The 26819-nt window shown below is 40.5% G+C and overlaps 1 protein-coding gene across 2 annotated transcripts in view; it reads left to right on the plus strand.

Annotated features, from left to right (window-relative positions):
- The window catches only part of MACF1 (microtubule actin crosslinking factor 1), a 401373-nt gene that overhangs the window by 309891 nt on the left and 64663 nt on the right, over nucleotides 1-26819 (plus strand). For both annotated transcript variants that reach the window (XM_051987753.1, XM_051987752.1), the window contains 3 exons: nucleotides 22777-22938; nucleotides 23170-23340; nucleotides 26134-26300. In XM_051987753.1, the coding sequence (XP_051843713.1) occupies nucleotides 22777-22938; nucleotides 23170-23340; nucleotides 26134-26300 (500 nt within the window). The remainder of the gene's footprint in view (nucleotides 1-22776; nucleotides 22939-23169; nucleotides 23341-26133; nucleotides 26301-26819) is intronic.

Consider the following 26819-nt stretch of genomic DNA (forward strand, 5'->3'; position numbering starts at 1 on the left):
AAAAGACAAGGCCAAATTAGGAAAGAAGCCAAAGTAAAATAGTTAGGTTGTTGTTAGAGGTGATGAGGACTTGAACTAAGGGAGAAGCTAGGTAGTGCAATGGATTGAAAGCACTGCTTGGAATCAAGACAATTCACCTTTATGTGTTCAAATCTGCCCTCAGACATTTACTAGCTCTGTGACCCTGGATAAACTCACTCAGCTCCTCATCTGTTTTAAAATTTTAAAAAAGGATTATATTGCCTGTTCAAGAGCTAAACTCTCAAGTTAGTAAATGAACCAAAGATGCAAATGTTCCTCAAGCAAAATCATCTACAACAAGGCACCAATCTAATTCAGTTCCTTATCAAGGGCTATTTCAGTAATCTCCTATTTGGTCCCTATGCCTCAAGCCCTTTCCAGTTTATTCTATCTTTCACATAGTCTGATCATTCACCTCCTGTCTTTCCTTCTCTCCATAAATTTCTATGGCTTTCTATTGCCTCTAGGATAATTCCTCTAGTTGCCATTTAAAGCTTTTTCATAACCCTTCCTGTCTTTCTAGATACCTAATAGCTTATTCCTCTTACGACACTTTGATCCAGATACACTGGCCTACTTGCCCTTCCTCACACAGATCTAATACATGCTTTTATACTGGCTGGACTCCATACTTGTAGTTCTTTCCTTCACTTCTACCTCTTAAAATTGCTGGTTTCTCTCAAAGCTCAGTTTAAGTATCACCTTCTACAAGAAGCCTTTTCAGATGCCGCCAGCTATTAGTGAACTCCCTCTCCAAAATTACCTTGTATTCATTTTGTACATATGTATTTGCTTGTATATGTATGTGTTGATACCTCCATTAGAATGTAAATTCTGTGAGGAAAGATTTGTGTCCTCAGCACATAACATAAGACCTAGAATACAGGAAGCACTTAATAAATGTTTGTTGGTTGATTTATCTAAAATCTTCACAACTTATTTCCCTGCGGAATCAGAAACTGGGTAAAACAAGAGAGATCATAGCAGGTATATTTTTCTGATAAGTTGAAGCATTAGAGAGATCATAGTGTTAAGATTGGGAAGGGGGCCTCAAAAGTTTGGGGTCACAGACCAGTATCACAAGATGTCTCAAGAATTTGCAGGCTTGAACCCATCACTTTAGCCAAGGAACAAAGCTTTATTGCAATAGTAATACCCTTATAAAGCGGGCTGAATTGTAAAGGAATTTAACAGAGAAACAGAAACAAGGAGATACATTTATCCAGTTTTCAATCGTAGATATGCTAATTCTATAGCTAATAGGTAGGAAAGAATGGTCTCCAGAATTTGATTCTCTTGACCAGATTATTACTGACAAGATTATTAATCAGCAGTGAAGTGAGGAGTGATCTATTTACTCTTGTTTCAGATTTGATCTGTGGGAGTTTCTTGAGTCCTGAAGCTGTCTGACTAAGGAGTGGTCAGAATCAGACAGATTGGGTATAGAAGTTTCCTGATGCAGATTCCAAAGCTAGAAGATTTAAGACTGATTTATTGTTAGAACAGAAGTTCCCCAAGGTCAGGGGACCCCAAAACCACTGTCATATTTCCCTAGAAGAAGTTATCATATCACTTTCCCCTCTCAAGAAGTTTGTAACCCAATTTCATTTGGGACAAAGGGATAGAGGTCTCATCTTCTGGAGCTGCTTCCCGCTGGCAAAGAGCCCCCAGTGGGAGTCCAGACTTGGGGGGGGAGGCAAGATGGCATAGCAGCATTCAGAGGGCTCCTGGGTGTCAGAATCAACCAATGATATTCAGTATGAACAAATAGTTGGAAGTTCGTAGGTTGGAGCCTGGAGGAAACAAATCTCACAAGTAGGTTAAAAATGCAGGGGCCAAATATGAGCAAAAAATAATTAAAAGTAGAGTTTACTAACAATAACTAGAAACCTCACCCAGAGGAAGGCTGGGATGGGGAGGGAAGAGCTTTTCCTAGGATAAATACCAAAGACTGTTTTCCCCAAAATGCCCTTGAAGGGGTGGGGACAGTGTCTGAAGCAATGGCCATATTATAAACAGAGTGAAAGGAGCACTCAAATGACCCTAGGGTGCAAGAAATGAGTTAAGTAAAGGTTGACAGATCTATGTGTTTCTCCTGATTCATGATTAGTGAAAATAGGTTTCACAAGGGATTGGAGAGCAATTTTTTTTTTTTTCCCCAAATGAGTAGCTCAGTGTAGACCATAGAGAAATTTCTACTGGCTGGCTTCAGGATTTGGAATGTTAGCTCTCAGGAGGTTATGAAGAAGCTTCAAGGAAGGTGGTGTAGAAGCATCATGAGTAAGTTTGCCAGAGTATTTTTGGAATGATATCATATAACTATTATCTTTCTGGCAAAGAGACAAAGGATAGTCAGGTTAAAGTTATTCCCCTGGGGAATCCAGGATGAGGATTGTGACCTTGGGAAAGGGGCCTTTGTAAATAATGCATCAGGTCACATATGTGGGCTTCCTTGAGGATGCTGAGGGCACATTCTATAATCCTGAATGCCCACAGAGTTCCTTAGCCTGGCTGAAGACTAAGGAGTTATCCCCATTAGCCCACAGTGACACCAAGAGAGCTGGAGAGAAAATACCAAGAACAAATCTTTCATCATAAATAACATGAAAGAAAGGAAGCTAATCTTAAATACCTCAGCTCCCTTTATTTGAGGAGTAAGGGCTGGGCTGGTATTAGAAGCTGACAATAATGGTATTTGAAATCACCCAGAAGGAGAAAGGGCATATCCCCATTCTTCCTAGCTGGGAAGTAAAGATATCATGGACAGGGATAAATGGGCAGCAGCATGGGCAGCCAAATCTGCAAGCCTGTTTCCCTTGCATATTTAATAGGAGAACTTTTTTTTGCTATCAAAAGTCACCTTTCTTTTCATATAACCCCATGAGCGTGCAAAATATGAAAAGCATACCTGGAGCCAGTATAGATGTTCACTCTCATTCCTTTCCCTAATTTTAAAACTCTGTGAGGGCAAAAATGTTCTGAACCTGGTGGGGGTTTAGAACCTTCAATGGTTGGCTTAGGGTGAGCTTAGAGACTTCCTCATCTAGCTCTAATTCAGGAGAGACACCCCAAAGACACCAAGTTTCTTTGAGAAGCAAGCTGTTAGTGAACTCCCTCCCCAAATTACCTTGTATTCATTTTGTACATATGTATGTGCTTGTATATGTATATATTGACACCTCCATTAGAATGTAAATTCTAATTTACATTCTGAGATCTAAGTTTGGCTTCACCTTTCATTAGATAGGGCTAAGGCTGGAGAAGAGATTACTTTATCTTTTGGGATCTTAACAGACTGATAAGACTGTGTGGGCCTTTTATCAGAGAAACTTCATAGCCCTGCGCAGGGTGAAGGGTGGCTGGAAGTCAAGGGTTTGTATGGCTGCAGGTCTAGACACCGTCTAACCCATACTGGCCCTGTACATTGGTGGGGGGGTTACATTCTCCTGGAGTTTCCCCTTCAAGGCAAAAAAGAAATTGTGAGTCTTTGTGCAATGATATGCAAAGGAAAGCATCTTTAAGATCTAGAGTAGAAAACCATTGTGTCCCCTGAGACACTTGTATTGGGCTCATGGCTTCTATTGACCAAATGGTTCTAATTATACATATTTGCTATAAGAGAGAAAGGAGGGATATAATTGTCCTTAGCATCAAAACAGGTCCTGAGAGCACATATATGACAGAACAAGACATCCTTAGTTAGATCTGTTTGACAACTGATCATACAGTAATAACTCCACCTTTTAGCCAAACTCAAGAATAATCAGGTGGAAAGCAAAGAAATAGAACTGGAAAACAGAGTCAGAAAAATCCCACCTTAAACAGAGGCCAAAGTCGTATTCTCCCAGCTTTTTGCCCAGATAAGTTGTCCACCTAGACATTTCAGGAAAGCATTCTCTGAGTAATTTGTGGCATTTCTCTCAAAGGATGGCTACTGACTTAATGATCAAGCAATCCAATTCAGAACTTAAAAGAATATCAATTACACTTCCAAGCAATTTTATTTCTAGTAGCAAATTCTACCAGTTGAAGTTTAAGACTAGAGACACATTTTTTAAAATTATTATTATAACTTTTTATTGACAGAACATATGCATGTGTAACTTTTTACAATATTATCCCTTGCACTCACTTCTGTCCCAACTTTTCCCTTCTCTCCCTCCACCTCCTCCCCTAGATGGCAGGCAGTCTTATACATGTTAAATATGTTATAGGTAACAGGGGTCCTCAAACTATGGCCTGCGGGGCCAGATGTGGCAGCTGAGGACAATTATCCCCCTCACCTAGGGCTATGAAGTTTCTTTATTTAAAGGCCCACAAAATAAAGTTTTTGTTTTTACTATAGTCCGGCCCTCCAACAGTCTGAGCAGGACAGTGAACTGGCCCCCAATTTAAAAAGTTTAAGAATCCCTATTATAGTATATCCTAGATACAATATATGTGTGCGGATCCATATAGTTCTCTTGTTGCACAAGAAAAATTGGATTCAGAAGGTAAAAATAACCTGGGAAGAAAAACAAAAAATGCAAACAGTTCACACTCATTTCCCAGTGTTCCTTCTCTGGGTGTAGCTGATTCTGTCCATCATTGATCAATTGGAACTGAATTAGATCTTCTCTTTGTCGAAGATACCCACTTCCATCAGACTACATCGTCATACAGTATTGTTGATGAAGTATATAATGATCTCCTGGTTTCTGCTCATTTTACTCGGCATCAGTTCATGCAAGTCTTTCCATGCCTCTCTGTATTCATCCTGTTGGTCATTTCTTACAGAACAATAATATTTCATAACATTCATTCACAATTTGCTCAATCATTCTCCAGTTGATGGGCGTCTATTCATTTTCCAGTTTCTAGCCACTACAAAAAGGACTACCACAAACAAAAAAGTTTCCTAAAGTTTCAAAATACATCAATGCAAATAAATCCCTTTAGTGGGCTTTCCTTTAAAATTGCTTTTCACTATCACATCTCAAACAAATTTCCAAATTACTTTACGCACACATAGAAATCATTTATCTGTTGGTCACATTAAAATAAAAACCCACAAAGTTATCAAAAATGAAGCAATTATATCAAATAAAGCTGTTAACGCTCATATAGCATGTTATGCTAAGCACATCACAACTATTATTTCTCTTGATAAATCAGAAAACTGGGCAGAGAGAAAATAATTTGCCATTAATTACTACTAATTTAATAGTACTATATGTAATACATATCCATAATTGAGACAAAGAATAGTGGTCTTACCAAATGCAGCAATTGACTGGCTTTCTTTGTGCTGCCAGGAGTACCCAAATTCTTCCCAGGTAATTCCTGCACAAAACCTCTGAAAGCTGGGGTGCCTGGTGCCAGAATATTCCTTGATGGTAATTTCAGGTATCAGGGCTCAGAGAATGTTGACCATTGAGCCTGACCCCCAGCAAGCTGAGTTGGGGGTATTTGGGCAAGATTGTATAGGGTCCTCACGGTTTTGCTTCCCCTATTTCTGCAGATGAGGCAGTTGTTCTACCTACAGTTCTGAAATGAGAAGAGTTAGCAAACAGAGAGACTTGGGCTCTATTGATCTTGCTAGCAAATCCCTACAACTGAGATGTTTCATGAATTTTTCTTGCAATTTTAATCTAGCTCACAGAACAAACATGACACAGACATTCAACAGAGATGCAGACACACAGAATGACATGAAAGAAGACTGTCCCAGCTTTATCAAAAGTTGTAAAATTTTGCCAAAAGCTATGCTATAGCACTGTGGCATACCAGAGAAAGTGAAAGGATGGCAAAGATTCCCTAGGAATTTTGCCAAAAATTGCAAGAATTTCCCAGTCTGGGTATCCCCAGTCAAGGAAAACTTGCTGATCGTGGAGTTCATGATGATTCAGACAAGCCTCCCAATGGCTTGGAATATCTCGCTATAGGATTGTGGAAGAAAAAAATGGAAAACTTACCTTGACTAGGATGGAATCAAGCTAGGGGAGGCCAGACTCTCCCCAAAAGGGCCACCAAATGTTAAGGTTGAGAAGGGGGACCCCAAAAATCTGGGGACTCCCAGACTGGTGTTGTTGGTAGGTATCTCAAAACAATTTGCAGGCTTGCATCCATCTCCTTAGCCAAGGGGCAAAGCTTTATTTTAATAGTACCCATTACAAAGAGAGCTGAATTGTAAGGGAATTTAGCAGAGAAACAGAAACAAGGAAATACAGTTATCCAACTTTCAATCATAGACATGCTAATTCTATGGCTCATAAGGTAGGAGGGAGTGATCTCTGGGATTTGGTTCTCTTGACCAGATTATTACTGACCAGATTATCAATCCGCAATGAATTGAAGAGTCGTTTTATTCACTATTGCCTCAGAAGTTTGATCTGTGGGAGTTTCCTGATCCTGAGGCAGATTCCAAAGCTAGAAGATTTAGGACTGACTTATTGTTAGAACAGAAGTGTCCCCCAAGGTCAGGGCCCCCAAAAACACTTCTGTATTTCCCTAGAAACTATACCATATCAATAGTATGTATATTTTCTAATAAATTGAGGCATTTAGGTTGGTATTGTGTTGTCAAAGCAGCAGTATTCTCTATCACCTTTTACAACAAAGGTTTAGGAAGAAAGAAGTTGTGGATTCACAAGAATATCTGATAATTGCTTGCTCCAGGGCTGATGAGAATTGGAGAAAGTTTAGCAGAAAGGCTTTGTTGAGATTGGGTAGCAATAATCAAAATCTAGGGCACCTCATTGAAAACAGGCTTCATTTCATGGTGTATTATTTTAAATTGGCAATCTAGCTCACAGAACAAACATGACAAACATTCTACAAAGATGCAAACACATAGAAAATGGTATTAGTGCTTTTTTATTGCACCAAAGTTGGAGTAAGTATCACAGTGAGTGATGTTATGCAAGTACAGGCCTAGACTTGGGAGCCAGTATTTGCCACTAAATAATACTTATAAAATATTAAGTTTGTCAGTTGAAAGGTGCTTTGTAGATTAAATAGGTACAAGACTCAACGAGTTCTTCACACCCACTCCTCCATCCCCCTTGGAGAGAGGGATGCCTGGGCTTCTAGGTTAAAAGGAAATAGGAGAATCTAAATAAGAGTCATCAGACTCCTTGTGGTAAATCTCTATAGCAGGTAATAGCATAGTGCCTTGAACTGAAATAGGAAATGGTGTGCTCTATGGGGTAAAAGGAGGAGATTCTACCAGGCTGGCTGGCTGGCTAGCTTTAATTAGGGAGTCAGCAGGAAGGGCTGGTGAGGTTTCTTTACACCTAAAGTTACTGAAGGGAAATATGATACCAAATTCCACCCTTGGAATGTTGAAATGAATGGATTTTTCTTTGAACTGTGTAATCAATTCAGTGAAAATGAATTTGATGTTTGGCCTCTGTATTCATATTTGGTATAGGGGCTAAGCAAGCAGCAAAAGAAGTTCTTTTGAGCTCCTTGGTTTTTTTCTTTAGAAAAAAATTTACATCTCTAGAAGTGAAGTGAACCAGACAGGTTTTTTGGTGGTAGTGGTTGGCATTTATCAGAGTAACAAAAGCCTGGAAACTGTTTGGGGCATTTATTTCAGTAACACTGATTATTGCTGGCAGAATTCCACATACCAACACTGAGAAACCTAGAAAAGGATGGAAAATAAAATGGTGGGGCCCCAAACCTTTCCCTCCTTTATTCTCCCTAAATTCATACTGCACACTAAAAGAAGCATGCTCCTAGCAAGATAGTCTTTGGTTTAGGGTATAGACCTTGACGTAGTTTTTGTTTTGTTTTTACAACTAGAAAGTGTGGGATTTTTACTCTTTGGGATCTTTCTGTAATATTTTCTTAATATCTTAATCAGATGTGTATGAGTAAATGCCTGATATCATCAGAACCAGAACATTACAGAGAGATGATCTTATCTCTTTCCTAAATGGAATCTCATTTATTTAGGATTATGGGAGTGGAGAGGAGTATATATAGGGTAATAAGAGAGTTGAATTAACTGGTATTTGACTTACTGAAAAACAGGAAAGGAATTTCTGGTCATGAAGCTGTCAAGTTGGCTAGTTCACATGGAGATAATTCTTTATAATAGATTAAACACTATCCCCAGTCCCTAACTTTAATCCGCTAGGTTCTTCCTATCCAAAGAACCCTATTATTTTTGAAGAGCCCTGTTAAAATAATCTTAACTGTTAAGTGTCATATAATCTCACTGATGGAAGGGCCTCAAGGTTTCCCTAGTAAAAGCAGAAGGCTTACTGGTGCAATATTATTTCAGCTGTACCAAATTATTAAATGTAAACAAAGCCATGTATTCCTGTAGCTATAAAAACCTCTATACCCTCTGGGTTGAGAAGGTCTTGTATCTCAGAAAGGAGATGTTGGATGGGTTATGCCCCTTTTAAAGTCCTTTTGTTCTAGGGACAGAAATATTCTGCCTCCTTTATGTGTGTGGAAGGTCACACACATAAAGGCCTATCTGAAGGTGATTAATTCCTTTTTCCTGTCCCCTGGTTTTTGGCTGCTATCAGTCTAGCTCCCTGAGCTCAGCTCTCTTGTTTAACTGCCATACTCCCACACCATCACCTTATTTGCTGTTTCACAAACATAGAATAGAAATAACATTTCTAAAGGTTTATATCATCCCGAGGTCCACCAAAGTTTCAAGAATGTTAACTATTCCCTCCTCCCTCAAAGTTGACAAAGTACCTTCACTTAATATGCCCAGAATTGCTGCCTTTCCAAAAGAAAATGCCTTGATAAGCCTTCTACTCTGATTTTTGTATAGGCTTTACTTTCTGATTAGAACTTTTTTTTAAAGCTTTTTATATAAAAACAAAGCCCAAAGTGCTGTGGATCAGATGTGAGATCTCTGTTGTATAGGAAATGTTGAGAAAGATCACAGGAATTCAAGCCAAAAGGCCTGGGGTTCAAGTCTAGCTCTGACACAGACTAAGAAATCAGGGGCTGTAGCTTTAGTATTCTGAAACTCAAGTTCCCCATGTGTAAAACTCTCAGATTATTTTATAGGATAATTTACTGTGTCATGGTGTCTTATTGGAAGAAACCAGAGGAATTCTGGCTAAGACCAGATAATGGGGTTTGCTTTATTATAAAAATTAAGCTTTCATCCTTATTTTTCTCAGACACCACCTGCTCAGTTTTGCTGTAAGGAAAGTATTTTGTAAACATTAAGGAGTTATAAATCTGAGTTGAAACTTGGTCTGGTACACTGGCTCTGACTTCCCACCGCTTATTTTATTAGCTGTCTGACTAATGGGCAAGTCATTTAGCATCTCTAAATCCTCAGTTTCCTCATCCTAAACAGGAACTGAACTAAACATCCTGAAGTGAACATCATACTTATAGGATGGTGTGGTTGCAGATCAGATGCAGAAAATGTACACATAGCATTTTACAAATTTCAAAGAACTTCTAAGCCAGTTATTTCAGTAGGTGCCACGAGACTTCTGAACTTCCTAGCTATCGTGTTCAGAAGTATCCCGTGTTTGCACCTCCTTCAGCAAAGTAAATTGCAGACACACCTTTGGAAAGGGTGTCTGGATTATGGCTTTTAGATAGATAGATAGTCATAAGACTATAAACTATAGTCTGTCTCATTCTCTTCCCTAGCTTTTCAACCTAAGATTGGTGGAAAAAACCAGTCCTATTCCTTAAGGGCTTTTCTACATTACAAAATAGATGGTAAATAAAATTCAAAATTTATAATAACACCCACTAAAATGAAGATGCTGCACGAAATGAGAGCTAAAGTCACTTCCAGGCAGCTCCAAACTTTAAAACCCTAAGTGGCAGCCTAAGAAAAACCGATTTTAAAGCCCGGCGCCTCCATCCCCACCCCCAGGTGGGTTTTCTGTCTGGGCAGTCTAGTAAAAGCAGCCTGCCAGCCGGCGCCCACCCGCGGAATCGCTGCCCAGCAGATGGGGCCCCTCTGGGGCTTGGCCAGAACTGGAAAACCGGGTAGATGCCTTGAGGAAGGGGTTTCGGGCGCTTCTTCTCTCTTCGCCCCTGGACTCTGTGCCCTGTGGGTCTGGAAGGACGCTTGATAAGCTCCCGGAGCCTCTGGAGCCTAAAGGCTGGAGAGTCTGGGCGGCTGGGTTTACGCAGGCGGGGCTTTCCTTTGTCAGGGGATTTGAGGGTCTGGGAGTTGTCCTTTCTCCCTCCTCCCTTCCTCCCTAGGAGCGGGGGGCGGCGCTTGGAGAGAGGGTAGACTTGTGTGTGCTCAGGTTCCAAATATCCACACTCCCCTCCCCTTTACTTTTCCGTTTATTTTATTTCTCCTCCCTCGCTCCTGTCATTCTACCTCTTTTTTTTCTTGCTTCCTCCCCATCCGCTCCTCCTTACTTTTCCCTTTCCGTCTTTTTTCTCCCTTTCCTCCCTTTCCTTCGCTCTTCCTCCCTCCCTTTCTGCTACCCCCAGACCCCCTCCCTTCCCTCGCCCCACCCCTCCAGCGCAGTCTCCGCCTAGCTTGCTGCTCCTCCCCTCGCTCTAATGGTTGCCCTCTAGGCCGGCTGCCCCCAGCTCCTCCCCCAGCCCCGCGCCAGCCCTGCCTTCCTCGATTAGGCTTCGGCGCTCGTTTTCCCTGCCCTTCTTCAATCGCCCGCTAGCTACCAGCTTTAGGCGCAGGGCCGCAGGGCCGCTGGCGGTGCTCGGGCCGGGAGCCGGAGGGCGCGGGTGCAGAGGAGGAGAGGCGAGCGGCAAACGGAGCAGCCGGCCCGACGCTGGCGTCCGCGGAGGAGCGAGAGCGCTAGAGAGCGGCGGAGGGAGGAGGGGTCGCCCCCGCCCGGCCCCGGAGCGGAGCGGAGCGGAGCCTTTTGTTCCTGGCCAGAAGTTTGTGTGCGCGCGGGGGCCGTGACAGCTGCGAGCTGGGAGGGCGGCGGGGGCGCCGGAGGAGAGGTGGGGCGGCCACTGGACATGCTGCCCGCCGCGCGGCGGCTGCGGCTCGGGAACTGGCGGCGGCGGCGGCAGCGGCAGCGGCGGGGGAGGCGGTGCCCGCGGCGCCCGGGACTCTGTTACGAGAGAGACAAACTAAGTTCCTGAGCGCGCCCAGTGGGGCCAGCCCAGGCCGGCACCTGCAGCCCGCGGCATAGCGCGCGGCCTCCTCGGACCCTGGGCCCTGGACCGCGCCCGGGAGCCGCTCGCTCGCCCCCCCTACTGCTGAGACGGGCTGCGGGAGGGCCCCGCAATACGGTTGGTCTTTGCGGGTTTCGCGGAGCAGAACTGGGAGCTCAACTGCGACCTAGTGCCTTGCTCCTGAACCACAACAATGCCATGATGTTTTGGAGACAGGAAGCCCCGAGCTGGTCCCCAATGAAGGACTTCCTGTGTTTAAAGTTGCTGGAATATCCGCCTGACCAACCCAGTTCAAATGCAAACACCCCGGAGCTGGGGAGGACGAGTGGTTAATTTGGACCAGCTGGCTTCTGTTGGATTACGACTGGGGCTAAAATGAGAAGAATCGTTGGAAGCCTGAACTGAGGAAGCGGAGCCTTTGTTGTTAAAAGACTCTCGGTATAATTTAACTGCTTCTAATTCATCTGTACCTTCTGCGGGAAATGATCCAGTGTAGATACTGGATAGGACTTGTTATACTCAGATGGTTTTTGCTGATAAGAGTCCAAGTTATACTTTAAAAAATAACCTGAAACAAAACCAGAAGCCATACAGGGAACCAGTGATAATTCTATTTGTTGATTTGAGTTATACCCTGCTTAGCTGCCTGCAGTCATGAAGATGCAGATCTGGACCTCTGATCTTTTTCAAACTTTACTGGAGCCCAAAGTGTTTTCTGAGCAGGCCTCCTGGGGCCTTTTTGGAGTGCAGATTCCACTGCTAGCATTTTGGGTTATAAACATTTGAAAGGATTTTTAATTTGTACAGAATGTACAAGGGGGTGTCAGGGAAAAACATTTATTAGGTCGATGGTTCATCCTGAATTGAAAAAGAATGGGTAAGCCACTTAGCAGACCAGATTGTTTGAGACAGAACCCCACTTGCTTGGGGAAAGGAGAGGAAGAGGATGGCTATATAGAGGACTGTTATGTCCCACAGAGATCCATATATGACACCATGAGGATAAATGAACAAATTGACCAGGGATCAAAACTTAATCAGACTTCAAAAAGCACCATGGAGAAGATTGAAGGAAATACTTTATCTAGCAATGGGACTTTAGGAGCAGCTTCTAATGTCTTTGAATCTCGGGTGCCTGAAAGCAAAAAGCTAGATGAGAGAATAATCTTTGATGCACTGAAGCTTAGTAGTGATGTGCAGAAGTCAGCACCGGTACCACCCAGGAGACGCCCAAATGCAGAACGAAAAGACAACATTAACAGGAGGTCATGGAAATCCTTTATGCCACCCAATTTCCCAGAATTTGCAGAGAGAATGGAAGCGTCTCTCAGTGAAGTTTCAGAAGCAGGTGCTTCCAACCCTTCCTTGCAGGAGAAAAAGGAGTCCAGATCCCTGCTAACTGAAAGTTCTGGGCACTTGGACCATAAGGATCCTAGGTCTGAGTCACTGACTTTGGAACATATATCCAAGTCTACTGGCATTCCAGAAGTTCAGGGGTTGAAAAACTTGAGTGTAGACTGCCACAACTTTACATTTCAACAGGACAAAGAATTCTCTCGTCAAGAATTCGAACCTCTAGAATTAGAGGCAGCCCCATCTGGTGACACAGATGTCACACGGGACCAGAGATATTCAAGTGCAACCTGGCCCAGAGCCATGAAAAGTTTGGTCAAGGGCAGCTTTAGTGACCACCAGCACCACCCAGGGGAAATAGCTCAGGCAGCTTGCACTGTAGAAATGCCACCATTGTCGCCCTGTATGAGTGAAGAACTTTTGGATTCAGAATTCAATATTCTTATCACCCCAAGCCTGAGAGAAAAGACAGAATCTGAACTGAAATTTGAAGAGGATGAAAGATGGATCCTAATGGAATCTGAGGAGTTGGAGGAAGAGAAGCTGTCTGAGAGAGAAAAGATTGTTCTTCTGGCAGATGGAAAAAGGAACTGTTGGGCAAAGATTTCTGAAGAAAGGGAACAGGAATTTCCTGCAGAAATAAGGAGTGTAGTAGGCTGTCCAACTGTTGTTCCAGGAACTGACCTTGCCAACCATCCTCCAAATGGCCAAGTGGGTGACTCTGATGACATACAACCAGAAGACCATTTGGCATCTGTTCCTCAAGATTTACACCTTAGTTACAGCTGTATTATCTCTGACAAGGATGTTCTCTGTGAAATAGAAGACATAGCTCCTCAACATCAAGAAAGTCTCCTTACAGATTCAGAATGTTTTGTTAGTCCTGCTATCCCAGAACAATTCTCTGACACAGATTCAGTGCAGATGTTTCTTGAACTTGAACAGCAGTGCTTATGTGAAGAAGCAGAAATTCCTCCATTTGATTTGGAGAATCCAGCCTCTTCAGAAGGACTGATTTCATCCCAAGAGAAAGACAGATCACTTTTAGACAGTGATTTTCTTGGGGCTGCCTCAGGAACCAGACATCATGTAGCTCCTATATTGAATCATGGGTCTATTGATGCCCTGAACTATCCTCAGGTGTCTGTTCCTATGGAACCTGGCACCCAGCCTGACACTAAGAAGGAAACTTCAACTCTTAGTCAAGGAGGGTGTAAAAAAGTGCCTTTTAGCCCAAGGGCTGCAAAAGAACCTAAGCTAGTACCACAGACTGGTATGGCATTACTGGAAGAGAAGAATACTAAAGGACCTCTGATCTCTGATCAGAAGGATTCCTGTGAAGAAAAAGGACTCACTCCTGTTTTGTTATTGGATCAACAAGATAGTCATTTGTCCTTAACAGATGCCAGCAAAATGGAAGACACTGAAGAGAATGGAGAAATATTGCTCAAGCCTGCTCTTTACTGTGAACAAATAGAGCAAGAATTTCTGCAAGATTCATGTTTACTGAAAGATGAGATTACTTTGGAAAGTAGGGAAATAGAGAAGAACCTTCAAGGGAATGATCAGGTTCCCTTTAAAAAGGCAGACTCCTTAAAATTACCACTCAGGAAAAATGAACCAGTTGGGGATGAGAACCACATAGGAAAGGAGCAGACGTGTGAGACCAGGCATTTGGATGGTCAGAGCCAAGGACACTCTCATAAGAGTATTCTAGAGCAGGTTTTGGAGACACCAAAGGGATTTGATTCCCTAAGCCTGTTCCTGAAAAAAGAAGGAGCAAGACTTGATAAAGAGAGTTTGGAGTTTGCTAGTCACACCAAGCAAACATGCAATGTGGCATCTGAAGGGGCAAACCTAGTGGGGACAAGAAATTCAAGCTTATTGTTTCTTCCCAGTGGGGAGGGGGAAATTGTCAGAGATCCTCTTAAAGGAAATATTGGTATACCAGTTATAGTGGACCGAGGAACGGTTGTAGTAGAAAATGTCCCTGTTACTGCAGCGGGCAGCATAGGGGAAGATGCTGCCACCAATGCAGTGCCTGTCTGTGTCACCAGTGAAGACTCTTCTACTGCTGCAGTGGGCATCACAGGAGATGGGGCCTCCAGGGCTGTGATGTCCACCGAAGAAGATATTCCCCAAGTTATAGTGCCCATCATAGGGGAGGATACCCCCATTGCTGCAGTGCCTCTCATGGAAGAGGAAGCCTCCAGTGTGGTTGCAATACCCATCCCAGGGGATGAGGCTCCTGTGGCATCTATTACAGAAGAAGCTATAGTGCTCATCACTAGGGAGGATGCCTCCCAAGATGCAGTGTCCATCAAAGGGGAAGAGGCCCCCAAAACTACAGGGCCCATCACAGGAGCCCTCAGTGATGGAGTGCCCATTATTGGAGAGGTTGTCTCCAATACTGCTGTGTCCAGTGTGGAATCTGATGATTACAGAAATACTCTAGTGTCTATCACAGAAGAGAATACCCCCACAGAGTATGCCCTCTCTTCTGCAGTGGCCACCATTGAAGAGGATGTTCCCACTGCTCTGGTGTCCACTACAGGGAAAGCTACTCCCAGTGTTGTTGTGCCCATCACTAGGGAAGACGTCCCTGATGCTGTAGTGCCTGTCCCATGGAAGGATTCCCCTGCTACTGCAGTGCCTCTCACTGGGGAGGATGCCCTCAGTACTGCAAAGCCCATCCCAGGAGAAGAAGTTTCCCCCTGTGCTGCAATACCCATTATGGGGGAGGATGTATCTCTTATTTCAGTACCTTCCTTAGAGGAGGAGTTTTGTTCTATGGTAGTATCTTCTGAGAATCCACCAGCTGAGATATCCATCTTGGAACAGTCACCCTCTATTTTACCAGAAACTGCTGTGGAAGAGGTTGTTCCCAGTGTTGTACAACCCATGGAGGCTTTGGCCAATCTAACACCTGGAATAGAGTTGCCTGATACCATGTTTTATACAGAAGGATCCCTGGATGTGTCCAACGAATTAGTTTACAATGATGAGGTATTTGTCACACTTTGTGACTCATTTTTATATCCTTTTGGTTGTGAAGGGTAAGGAAAGGTTGATGGGTGGAGAAAGGAATTGGGAGTTGATCATTCTGTCTTGATATGGCGTTTGATTAGAAATCACAGGCCTCTTTGTCTATATATATATATATATATATATATCCTAGTCTTCATATTCTCTAGTCTTCATTTTGCAGCTAGCTGATGAAAGTAAAATCCACCATAGTTTGAAGAGATGGTAAATGTTGTAATTTATATCCCCACATGTAGACTTACTCAATACAAGAGGAAAATGAAAGAAAATACTAGGTATTATTTAAGAATTTGGGAAAGATACTTAACAAGAAATGTGAGATTTAGCTTCTGTAATACAGCATTTTTTTTCAAAGTAAATTCAGAGTCAAAACCTGTCAAGACTAGGGCCTTCTTCACTCCTCATGTTACATGTAGTAACTTTGAAGTCCAAAGAGAGCAGGGGATTTGCCCAGATCACACAGAGTTTAGGACAGAACTGTGAATGGATTTGGAGCCAGAGGGACCTGGTTTTGAATGTTCTTTGCTATTTATTCATTGGGTAACATTAAGCAGGTCACTTCCCATTTCTGGACCTAGGTCTTCTTATTTGTAATATTTGTAAAAATTAAGAGATTGGACTATATCTTCTTTTAAATATGAGCCTGTCACTTCTGATCTTCTGATGTAATATAGAACCCTTCTGATTGCTTGGATTTAGATGAAAAGTGAAATTATCTCAGATGAGAATTTTAGATATTGGAGAGAATTCAGAACTGAAAAAGCAGATGGGCTAATAGCCCTTGGATGCTTAAAATTCAAGTGAATATAGAGTGTAAGCATAACTTACATAGGTATACACATTTGTTCTTTGATACTTTAAAACTGCTGCTAGTTTACTGTGATTCTAGGCAGATTAATCAATGCCTCTGTTTACATGTAAAATGTAGGGATTGAACTAGATGATCTTCACGTCTCTTCCAGCTCTAACTATATGGTAATGTTCACTGTTGTAGGTTAAGGTCTTTTCCCAGATCTAAACATTAGAGTATGTGGGGAAATAATTAAGTCTTCCTAATCCTTGAACACTTAATGATTGCCTCTTTTTGTTAATCAGGAGGTCACAGCCTATACAATTGAGGTTGACCTCCTATCCCCTACTGGCTGCTTTGTGTTTGCTTATACACTGTCCTTGAGAAGAAACCGTCAGGAACTGGCCAGGAGATTACCCCCACTATGTTGCTTTAACACACCTATATGTCAGACTGGTGATTGAGAGGAAGTATCCCTCCTACTTTGTTGTAGAGTCAGTTAAAATATAGGAGAAGAGACATCTTTGACACCTTATCAGCCCACATCTTAGTTATCATTTAAAGGGGAAAGGGACATGAAAAAGAAAAAGAAAATTAATTGAAGTGAGCTAAAGAAATTTATATTCAGAATCCTATAACTGAAGGGGACCTTAGAGCAAGTCACTTCTCTCAGGATCTGTTTCCCCCTGTGTGTAGTGAGGATGACTGAAGTAGCTTACCTCTTAAAGGGCTCTTTCAGTCTTCAGTCTCCCAAAGAGATTATGACTGATTTGGGAGAGTAGCAGCCTGAGCTACCTAACTCTGCCCTGCCACAGTCTTATTGTGAAACCTTGGGCAAATCTATTCTCTCGTAGAACCTCAGTGTCCTCATTTGTGAAATGAGGGCTTGGACTAGATCTTTCAGTTCAAAAACACTTAATGAGTGAGGGCTCACTATGTTTAAGGCACTGTAGTAAACACTGAGGTTACAAAGAAAGGCAAAAACAGTCCTTGCTTTTAACTCACAATCTGACGGGGCAGACAATATGCAAGACAAGATATAGTTAGGGTCAATTAGAGAAGATCTGAGAGGTAAAGCCTGAGCATTCAAGGAGATATAGAAAAAGTTTTTACAGCTGAAACTTGAGGAAGCCAGGAAATGGGGGAAGAGTACTCCAAGCACAAGGACAGCCAGTGAAAATGCGTGGAGTCAGGAGAAGGAATGTTTTGTGGGAGGAACAGGAAGGAGGCCAGTGTCAGGGTTTTTTGAGGAAGGGAGAGACATGAGTCTATTAGTAGGCAGCAGGGAAGCAGCCAGTAGACAGGAAGAGACTGAAGATAAGGAAATGATTAAAGGGGAAAATCTGCTGAAGAAGATGCCCGTGCAGTTGGATCTGCTAAATGTGAATGTGTTGCTGTTTGATTTGGCAAAGAGAAGGGTTCTCCTAACCCCTCTTGTGAGTCAGAGGTGAAGGAGAAGACAGTGGAGTGAAGGAAGGCATTTAAGGGATGTGAGATGAAGAGGAAGAGAGAAGAGAGGGAATGGCCTTGATTTTTTTTTTTTTCAGTAAAATATGAGCCAGAGTTTTCAACTGAGATGATTGGGAAATTTGGGGTGAACTATAAACTGCTATGTGAGTGGGATCATGAATCCATGAGGGTGGTAAAGATTGCCTTGTCTCAGTAAGGGTCCATTCAAAATTATGCAACATAATTTTTTTTAAATTAATAGCTTTTTATTTACAAGTTATATGCATGGGTAATTTTACAGCATTGACAATTGCCAAACCTTTTGTTCCAATTTTTACCCTCCTTACCCCCATCCCCTCCCCTAGATGACAGGATGACCAATACATGTTAAATATGTTGAAGTATAAATTAAATACAAAATAAGTATACATGTCTAAATCGTTCTTTTGCTATACAAAAAGAATTGGACTCTGAAATAGTGTACAATTAGCCTGTGAAGGAAATCAAAAATGCAGGTGGATAAAAATACAGGGATTGGGAATTCTATGTAAAGGTTCTTAGTCATCTCCCAGAGTTCTTTCTCTGGCTGTAGCTGATTCATTACTGCTCTATTGGAACTAATTTGGTTCATCTCATTGCTGAAGATGGCCAGATCCATCAGAATTGATCATCATATAGTATTGTTGTTGAAGTATATAAGGCTCTACTGGTCCTGCTTATTTCACTCAGCATCAGTTCATGTAAGTCTCTCCAGGCCTTTCTGAAATCATCCTGTTGGTCATTTCTTACCGAACAATAATATTCCATAATATTCATATACCACAATTTATTCAACCATTCTCTAATTGGCTAACTAGTTTCCAGTTTATGGCCACTACAAAAAAGGCTGCCACAAACATTCTTGCACATACAGGTCCCTTTCCCTTCTTTAAGATCTCTTTGGGATATAAGCCCAATAGTAACACTGCTGGTTCAAAGGGAATGCAGTTTGATAACTTTTTGAGCATAGTTCCAAAATGCTCTCTAGAATAGTTGAATGTATTCACAACTCCACCAACAATGTATTAGTATCCCGCAACATAAATTTTTTGCTAAAATAAGTTTAATGTTTTGCCCTTTTTCTCCAGCTTCATTTCTTGAGTAGGAATGGAAGCAATTTAATTCTGTGCTGGGCAAGATCTGCCTCAAGATAAGGGAGATTCAGTGTAAAGAAGATGATAGTGTAGAGTTGAACAGACTCCCTTGGGAGTCAAGATAGGGAAGAAAAGGAAAGAGTAGTCAGCCCCCTTTAAGCTGATCATTATATAGCTAAAGAAACTCATACCCAGAAGGTTAAATGGCTTACTTGGAGTCACTCAAAATCTGCCTACCTACCTTATCATGCTCACTATAATTCCCCTCAAAACTATCTTGAAATCATGCTGATGACCCATTGTTTGCCATAAGTCCCAAAGTTATCTCAGTGCTTGTAGTTTCTCCATAAATTATTGTGATACCCAAATTAGAAGTAAGACAGTACAATTGAACTGAAATAAACAGAATCAAAATCACTTTACTAAGTAAAAGGTAATTTCACTTGTATCTTATGCAAGGTTCAAAGGTTAGTTTGTTTCTAAACACCAAGAATCTCATAGATGACTACTGTTACTGCTGCTCTGGAAATTTCTCCAGTGAATATAATAGTCACATAGGAGAGACATGGCATTCTTTTTTTCCTTCAAATTTTTTGAGTTCCAAATTTTCTCCCTCCTCTTCCTTATCTCCTCCCTTTCTGAGATAAGCAATCTGATAAGAGATTATATATGTTCAATCATGTAAAACATATCACTTTATTAATCGCATGAGGAAAAAGACCCAAAAGAGGAAAAAACACACAAAAAATACAGAAAGTGAAAATAGCATGCTTTGATTTGCATTCAGGCACCATGCATTCTTTTTCTGGAAGTGAATAGCATTTTGTAGGAGAGGCTTGGAATGAGCAGAGACCTGGGTTCAGACAAGCATCTCCAAGACTGTCAAATTGTAACTGGGAGGTAATCACTCAATTCTGAGTGCAGGTTCTTGAAATGCAAAATGAGAATAATAATCCTAATATTCACTGGTTTGCTCTGAGAATCAATTGAAATGTCAAATGCTTTGTGAACTTTAGAAATGTTGTCTACCACTCTTTGGTAACAGTGTGATATTGACAGGGTGCCAGGCTGAGCTGGAGAGGGTTTACTGATTTGGGCTTAAAGTCTCTGCTGTGACACTAACTCTGGTTCTGGACAACTTTTGACCTGTCTAAGCTTCTGATTCCACAATGTCCTCATTTTATCCCTCATAGAACAAGTGTTTTATAAATCTTAAAGTGTTTTAATCATTGGCACATGACCATAACTACTTCAGCAGAAATGGGTTGTGTTTTACTAGCTCTGTGACCTTGGACAAGCCACTTACTTTTCTGGGCCTCAGTTTCTTCCTCTAAAAAAAGGGGGAGGGAGGTTAGGGCAACTGGGGAGACCGCAGAATGGGGCACTTGTTCTTTGGCCTCAAATCTTGACATTTAGTAATGTAATATAAAGTAATGGACCCCAGTTGCCTTGCTAAAAAATAAAATGATTACATTTATTTTTTATTTATTTATTTTTTATTTTACACAAAATGATTCCCAACCTCTTCTACTTTCTGAAATTGTAAGAAGGAAAAAGTGCTAGTTAACTGACATAAGTCAGTGTCTTTCTAGGCCTCAATTTCTTCCTAAAGATGGTTGATTTGTAATAATATTTAATAATAACAATTACTTTTATTATGGTTCAAACAAGATAGGGAGAATGCTTTTTCAATAATAATAATAACTGATTTTTATATAATGTTTAGAGCTTTCTGTCTGCAGAGTTCATAAAGGTGATTCCTGAGATAAAGGCAGGGCTTAGGAAAAGTAAGAAGAGAAAGAATGAAAGGTAAAGGGAGGGAAGAGGGGAAAGTACAATTTTGCCCTTGCCTCTTTGAAGTGGGGGCTCCCTTGAATGAATAGTCTTTGGAGGACTTATATTTAGGTCCTTCATCAAAGGAGTTAAAAAGGTAGAGTATGATCAAAAGCTGCCCTGTCTGTGGCTGGAACAAATCAGGACACAGTATTAAAAGTATTTCCTGAAACAAAACACAATGAGTTTACCCAGTTGATTCATCTTCTGAAAAGAGTATAATAAAAATGGTGTGAACTGTGCTTAGGAAGCCAAGTTTTTGTTTTCTTTTTTCAGATAAGACCCAGTTATACTTTCTTATTGACTGGGATTTATCTCCTTCATAAATTTGTTTCTCACATTTCAAAAAGTTATCTCAGAAGCAGCTGAGCTAAATTGTCCCTTTTTTCATATATGATTAGTATATGAAAAATTAGTATATTCTCGGGATGAATTGTGTAAGATCATGTAGGAAGTCTTTTCTATAGCTAATGTAGAAGGAAACTTTTCTGAACACCTAAGTGGTCAGTTTGAAGTGTCTTGAATGTAAAGGAGTTGCTTTTGGAGATTTGAATTGGCTAGTTACCTGCCTTGGGGATGCTCAGTGTTTGGGCCTACCCTCACTTTTTCAGCTCTTTCTTTCCTTGCCTCACTGGCTTCTCATTAGAAAAAGGGCAGAAAAAGAGAGGGAATATACTTTTTAAAGGTCAAGTTGCCCCTAAATTAAGAAGCACCTAAGGGTTTCTTTATAGCAAAAGTTGGTTCACCAGGGTATCTTGTGGATTTGGTTTAGCAGCCCTGGACCCTTCTGTTTATTCATTTGGTTACTAACTCCAACAGGAATTCCTTATTAGCAGTGACCCAAAATATGCTACAATGTTTCTACCCCAGGTTACTATCGTGGTGTCTGAATAATAGTGTACTGGGTTTGCACCAATGTACTGCATTCTATTGCCCTAGCAAATGCCTCTAGAGTATGGGTTAGTCCCACTCCACTGACATATCAAACAAGATACTGCTTGCCTGAGGGAGGATTTCTCTAATTTTGGAAACATTGTTCTTCTTAGACCGCTATTTGAGTTCTATTAATTTGGGCAGAAAAGCAAGAGGTGTTTTCAGAATTCATTCTCTCACTTTTAATGTGCTAGACTCAGTTTGTTTGGAATAAATGATTAGTATTTATTTCCAGATGCTTTCATATATGCCTTTAAAAAGGTAATGTGATTACTAGTTTTCTCCATTGACTCCTTCACCAAGAAAATACTGAAATTCCTTCTATAACGATTATTCAGAAACTTAATCAACTTGTCTTATTGTTGACATTATAAGAGAATTATTACAGCTATTAATAAGATCACAGAATTAAAACTAAAAGGGGATCTTAAAAATACTTTTCTAAAAAATATATACTTTTCTATTCCCTATGCCTTTGGCTTTAGAAATTTAATAGTCTGGAACTTCTTGCAATAAAGACTGAACCAAAACTGGGTATCAGTAACTTCTTTGGATGAATTGTGTCTAAGGGCTCTAGATTTCTGTCTGCTTGAAGATGATCAATTTAAGCTGTATCTGTACGCACACATACACATAATAGGCTGCCTTAAGAATTAATAATTTCTCGTTAGTAAAGCAAAGGCTGGTGGACTACTTATTGGAGAGGATGTTCCTATACCTGTATAAATTGTGTTAGATAGTTTCTGAAATTTACCAAAACACTTTCTTCACAATTACACGTGGGTAAATAGATTCAGTGAAGTCATACATACAAATGAGTTGTATGTGTAGTGACCAATTTGGTCAGCTAAAACAATAATCAGAGCTTTTCAGACATTGTCATAGAACTAATATGTAAAGCCAAAATTTGGGTCTAGGTTCTTGAAAAAGCATGGGACTTAAGAGTCTTTTCACTAGATTTTGAATTTCCCATGTAAATGAGCTGCCTTTTTCTGTTTTGTTTTCTACCTTTTCTAGCATCATCATTACATTCTGAATCTTCTGAAAATGATTCATTTTGGCTGCATATTATTGTAGATCCCAACCTTTTTCACCTAATCCAGTTATCTTTTTGGATTTGGTTTTGCCTAGATGTTTCAGAAAGAGCAGGTAGATCCCCTTCAGATGAAGCTGCAGCAGGTGAATGGACTTGGCCAGGGGTTGATCCAGAGTGCAGGAAAAAACTGTGATGTGCAAGGCTTAGAACATGACATGGAAGAAATCAATGCCCGATGGAATACACTGAATAAAAAGGTGAGTGATTAAGGACAAAGGGGGGAAGCTTTTCTGTGGCTTGTGAAAAAGAGTACCTTCTAGAGGAATAGGGCTAGAAAATGAATGCCTGAATCCAGACCAAGTCTGACTGTAGAAAGACAGGCTATTAATAACATGGATAGCTTGTGAGGGAGGAGAGGCAGGAATATATTATAGTTGAAACCAAGATCTTGTCTTTCTATTAACCTGGCTTATGTACATACAATCCAGGTAGCACAAAGAATAGCACAACTACAGGAGGCCCTGTTGCATTGTGGGAAGTTCCAGGATGCCTTGGAGCCATTGCTCAGCTGGTTGGCAGACACAGAGGACCTTATAGCCAATCAGAAGCCTCCATCTGCTGAGTATAAAGTGGTAAAAGCCCAGATCCAAGAACAGAAGGTAAGTGAAAATGTTGGGGAGGTGAACCATGACAGTGCTAGGGAGTGGAAGGCCACATAATTGTGTATAATTTGGGAGCATAGCCAGTAGCTTTGAATAAATTCATAATTCATTTGTGGTATATGGAGAAGAAAACAGGAGCTGTGATTTCATGAGTGTCTGAATCTCTGTGGCTGGCATTCAGCAGTAAAAATGACTTCACCTAATTCTGTATTGCACTAGAAACCTACGTCATATTCATACACATTATTTCAATTTTGGAACCTATAGTATTAGGTTTAGAAGAGGAAAAAATAAAGACAAGTGTCTGGGTGGGTTGGATAGCCCAGTTGTAATATAGTAGTTAACTTTATGTGTCTAAATTTATCTTAGTAGCCATGCTAAATCTTCACATGATAAAAGTTTCTGCTCATCCAAACTCTAAGTACTTTTCATAAATGTAGAATGGATCATTGAAAGAAATATGAAAAATTTATTCAGTCCTAGAATTATCCCTTGCTTGGAAATGGACAGCTGCGGTCTCTTCCTGGGAGTTGGGGAAAAGTTTTAAATTCTGGGTCTGCCAAGCTACCTCTGTGACCTCACTGTGCTTCAAGTTACCTAGCTTTAAAAGAGATCAGACAAGATCAGCATTTTCCAAACTTTGTTCTGCAGAAACCTGGTATTCCATATAATATGAATTGTTGTTACATGACAATTTCAATTGCAGTATTAGTACTTTTTCCTTTAAAATGTTAAATGTGATATAAACAAAAACAATTATTACATTATGCATTTTTTAGATATGTGGATAGGCTTACATTACCAACCACTTGTTGGACCTTTCCACCTGAATATCCCATCAATATCTCAAGCTCATTATGTACAGAAGCTCATCCTTCTCCCTCTCTCATGACCTTAACCCATCTCTCTTCAAAACTTAAGTTTTTCTCTGAAGGGTACCATTGTAGTCACAAATAGAAGAGTCATCCTTGACTCTTTACCTCATTTCTTCAGTTCCTTCTCAAGTGTTACAGTTTTGTCTGTACAGCAGTTCTTTTCACCTCTACCTCTTCTCTCTGTTCATGGCCACCAACCCAGTTCAGATCCTTATCACCTCATTTCTGAACTATTTTAGTTGTTTCCAGATTGTTTTCCACAGAGCTGCCAAAATCATTTTCCTAAAACATGGATTCAAATGTTTCACTCCTAAAGAAATTTCAGTGGCATTCTATTACCTCAGACATAAAATATAAACTTCTTAATTGCTATTTAAGGCCTATCACAATCTGTCTGTAGTTTTTCCTTCCACATTTATTTCATATTGCTCACTTTCATACATTCAGCCTTCTAGCCAACTTAGACCTATTCATAGTTTCCTAATCTCAGCATTCCATTTCTTACCTCCTGCCCTTTATATAGTTGTCCCCGTACCTAAAATGCACTCCTTCCTTTCTAAACTTTGCTTCCTTCTCAAGTGCCCAAAACGCTTTTCTAGTTTCCTTAATTATTTTTATTTTTTTCTGTCTTAAATTGTCCATGTTTACTTATTCCCCTCCTCCCCCCATAGTAAATAAGTTATTGAACACAGGAGGAATTTCTTTTTTTCTTTGTTTCTTGATATCCATAGCATCTAGCACAATGCTTTGCACACACATTAGGTGTCTAAGAAATGTTTATTGAATTTAATTAGAATCAAGTTCCATGGCTAAATTAATTTGGATAATACAGGAATACCTTGGAAAGATATTGTAGGTTTGGTTCCAGACTACTGTAATAAAGCAAGTCACATACATTTTTTGCTTTTCTAGTACATATAAAAGTTATGTTTACACTATATTATAATTTATCAGGTGTGCAGTAATATTATGTCTAAAAAAATTGTACATACCTTAATTTGAAAATACTTTATTACTAAACATCACTTGAGCCTTCAGCAAGTCATAATCCCTTTTGCTAGTGGAAAGTCTTGCCTTAGCATTGATGATTGCTCACTGATCCAGAGCAGTGGTTGCTGAAGGTTGGAGTGGCCATGTCAGTTTCTTAAAATAAGACAACAATGAACCAATTGACTTCCCTTCATGAAAGATTTCTTTGTAGTATGCAATAATGTTTCATTGCATTTTACCCACAGAACTTCTTTTGAAATTATAGTCAATCATTGCAAACCCCTGCAGCTGTTTTCTAAAGTAAATTTATATAATATTTCAATATTGTTGTGTCTTAACGAATAGGAAGGAGGGCAAAGGAGAGGAAGAGAGACTGGGAAACAACCAGTCAGTGTTACAGTCACAACACACACAACATTAATATTCTGAATGGTTCATGGCATCTCAAAACACTTAAAATTGTAACATCAAAAATCACTGAAAACAGATAATCATAACAGATGTAATAATAATGAAAAGGTTTGAAATATTGTGAAAATTAATGAAATGTGACACAGTTATGATGACAGCACATGCTATTAGAAAAATGGAACTGATAGACAGCTTGAATGTAGATTGCCAACAGACCTTCAGTTTGTTGTTGTTGGTTTTCTAATCAACATCTGAAATTTAATAAAGCAAAGCATAATAAAATATGGTATGCCTGTATTGACTACATTAGTAATTTCTGTCTTGGCTCTAGTATGTGATTTAGCATGTCCCATTATCTTTGAGTTTCTAAGATTAGAAATCTTTCTAGTATCAACTTGCTCCATTGGAATCTCACTTGAGCTTAGAGAAGTTGGTGTTTTTCAGACTGAGAGGGATATCTTCCCTGACAGCCCTGTGACTTTTTTTTTTCTTGGGGGGGAAAATGTATTAACAGCTGCTCCAACGGCTCCTGGATGATCGAAAAGCCACTGTGGACATGCTTCAGGCAGAAGGCGAAAGAATTGCACAGTCTGCTGAAATGGCTGATAGAGAGAAGATCATGAGCCAGCTGGAAAGTCTGGAAAGGAGATGGACTGAACTATTAAGCAGGGCAGCAGCAAGGTAAGTCAGAGAGAGCAGAGGAATGGGAACAGGGAACAGGCAAGGTACTAGTTTTTCTTCTTGGATCTAACATTAGGTAGTTTTATGTTTCAATAAAGACCAGTAATCCTCTTTTGTACTTGTATTACCCCCATAGCACAGCCAATGTTGAAAATCCAATATATGATATAGAAATTGTGTAATCCAATGTATGATATAGAAACTGTCAAGGATGCTATCGATGATCATCAGTAAGAAGCAGTTTTAAATATTCTAATGAATGGGAATTGATATGTAATGGGCTCCAGCTGATCTGCTTCATGTTTAGGTGTGGTGGAGACAGTGTATTTAATTTCTAAGTCAGAAACATTATTGTAATTAGGGTTCTGTTACATTTGCTGTATCAAGTGGTGGGAGGGTATTAAAAGAATCTGGCCAAAATATTTCCTCCTGCCCGCCAAGTTTTTGAAATACCCTTTTCCCTTTATTTTTAAAAGAATAATTCTTTTGAAATGAGTAGCTGAAATATCCTGAAAATGT

The sequence above is a fragment of the Antechinus flavipes genome, chromosome 3 (assembly GCF_016432865.1).
Source record: "Antechinus flavipes isolate AdamAnt ecotype Samford, QLD, Australia chromosome 3, AdamAnt_v2, whole genome shotgun sequence".
Lineage (NCBI taxonomy): Eukaryota > Metazoa > Chordata > Mammalia > Dasyuromorphia > Dasyuridae > Antechinus > Antechinus flavipes.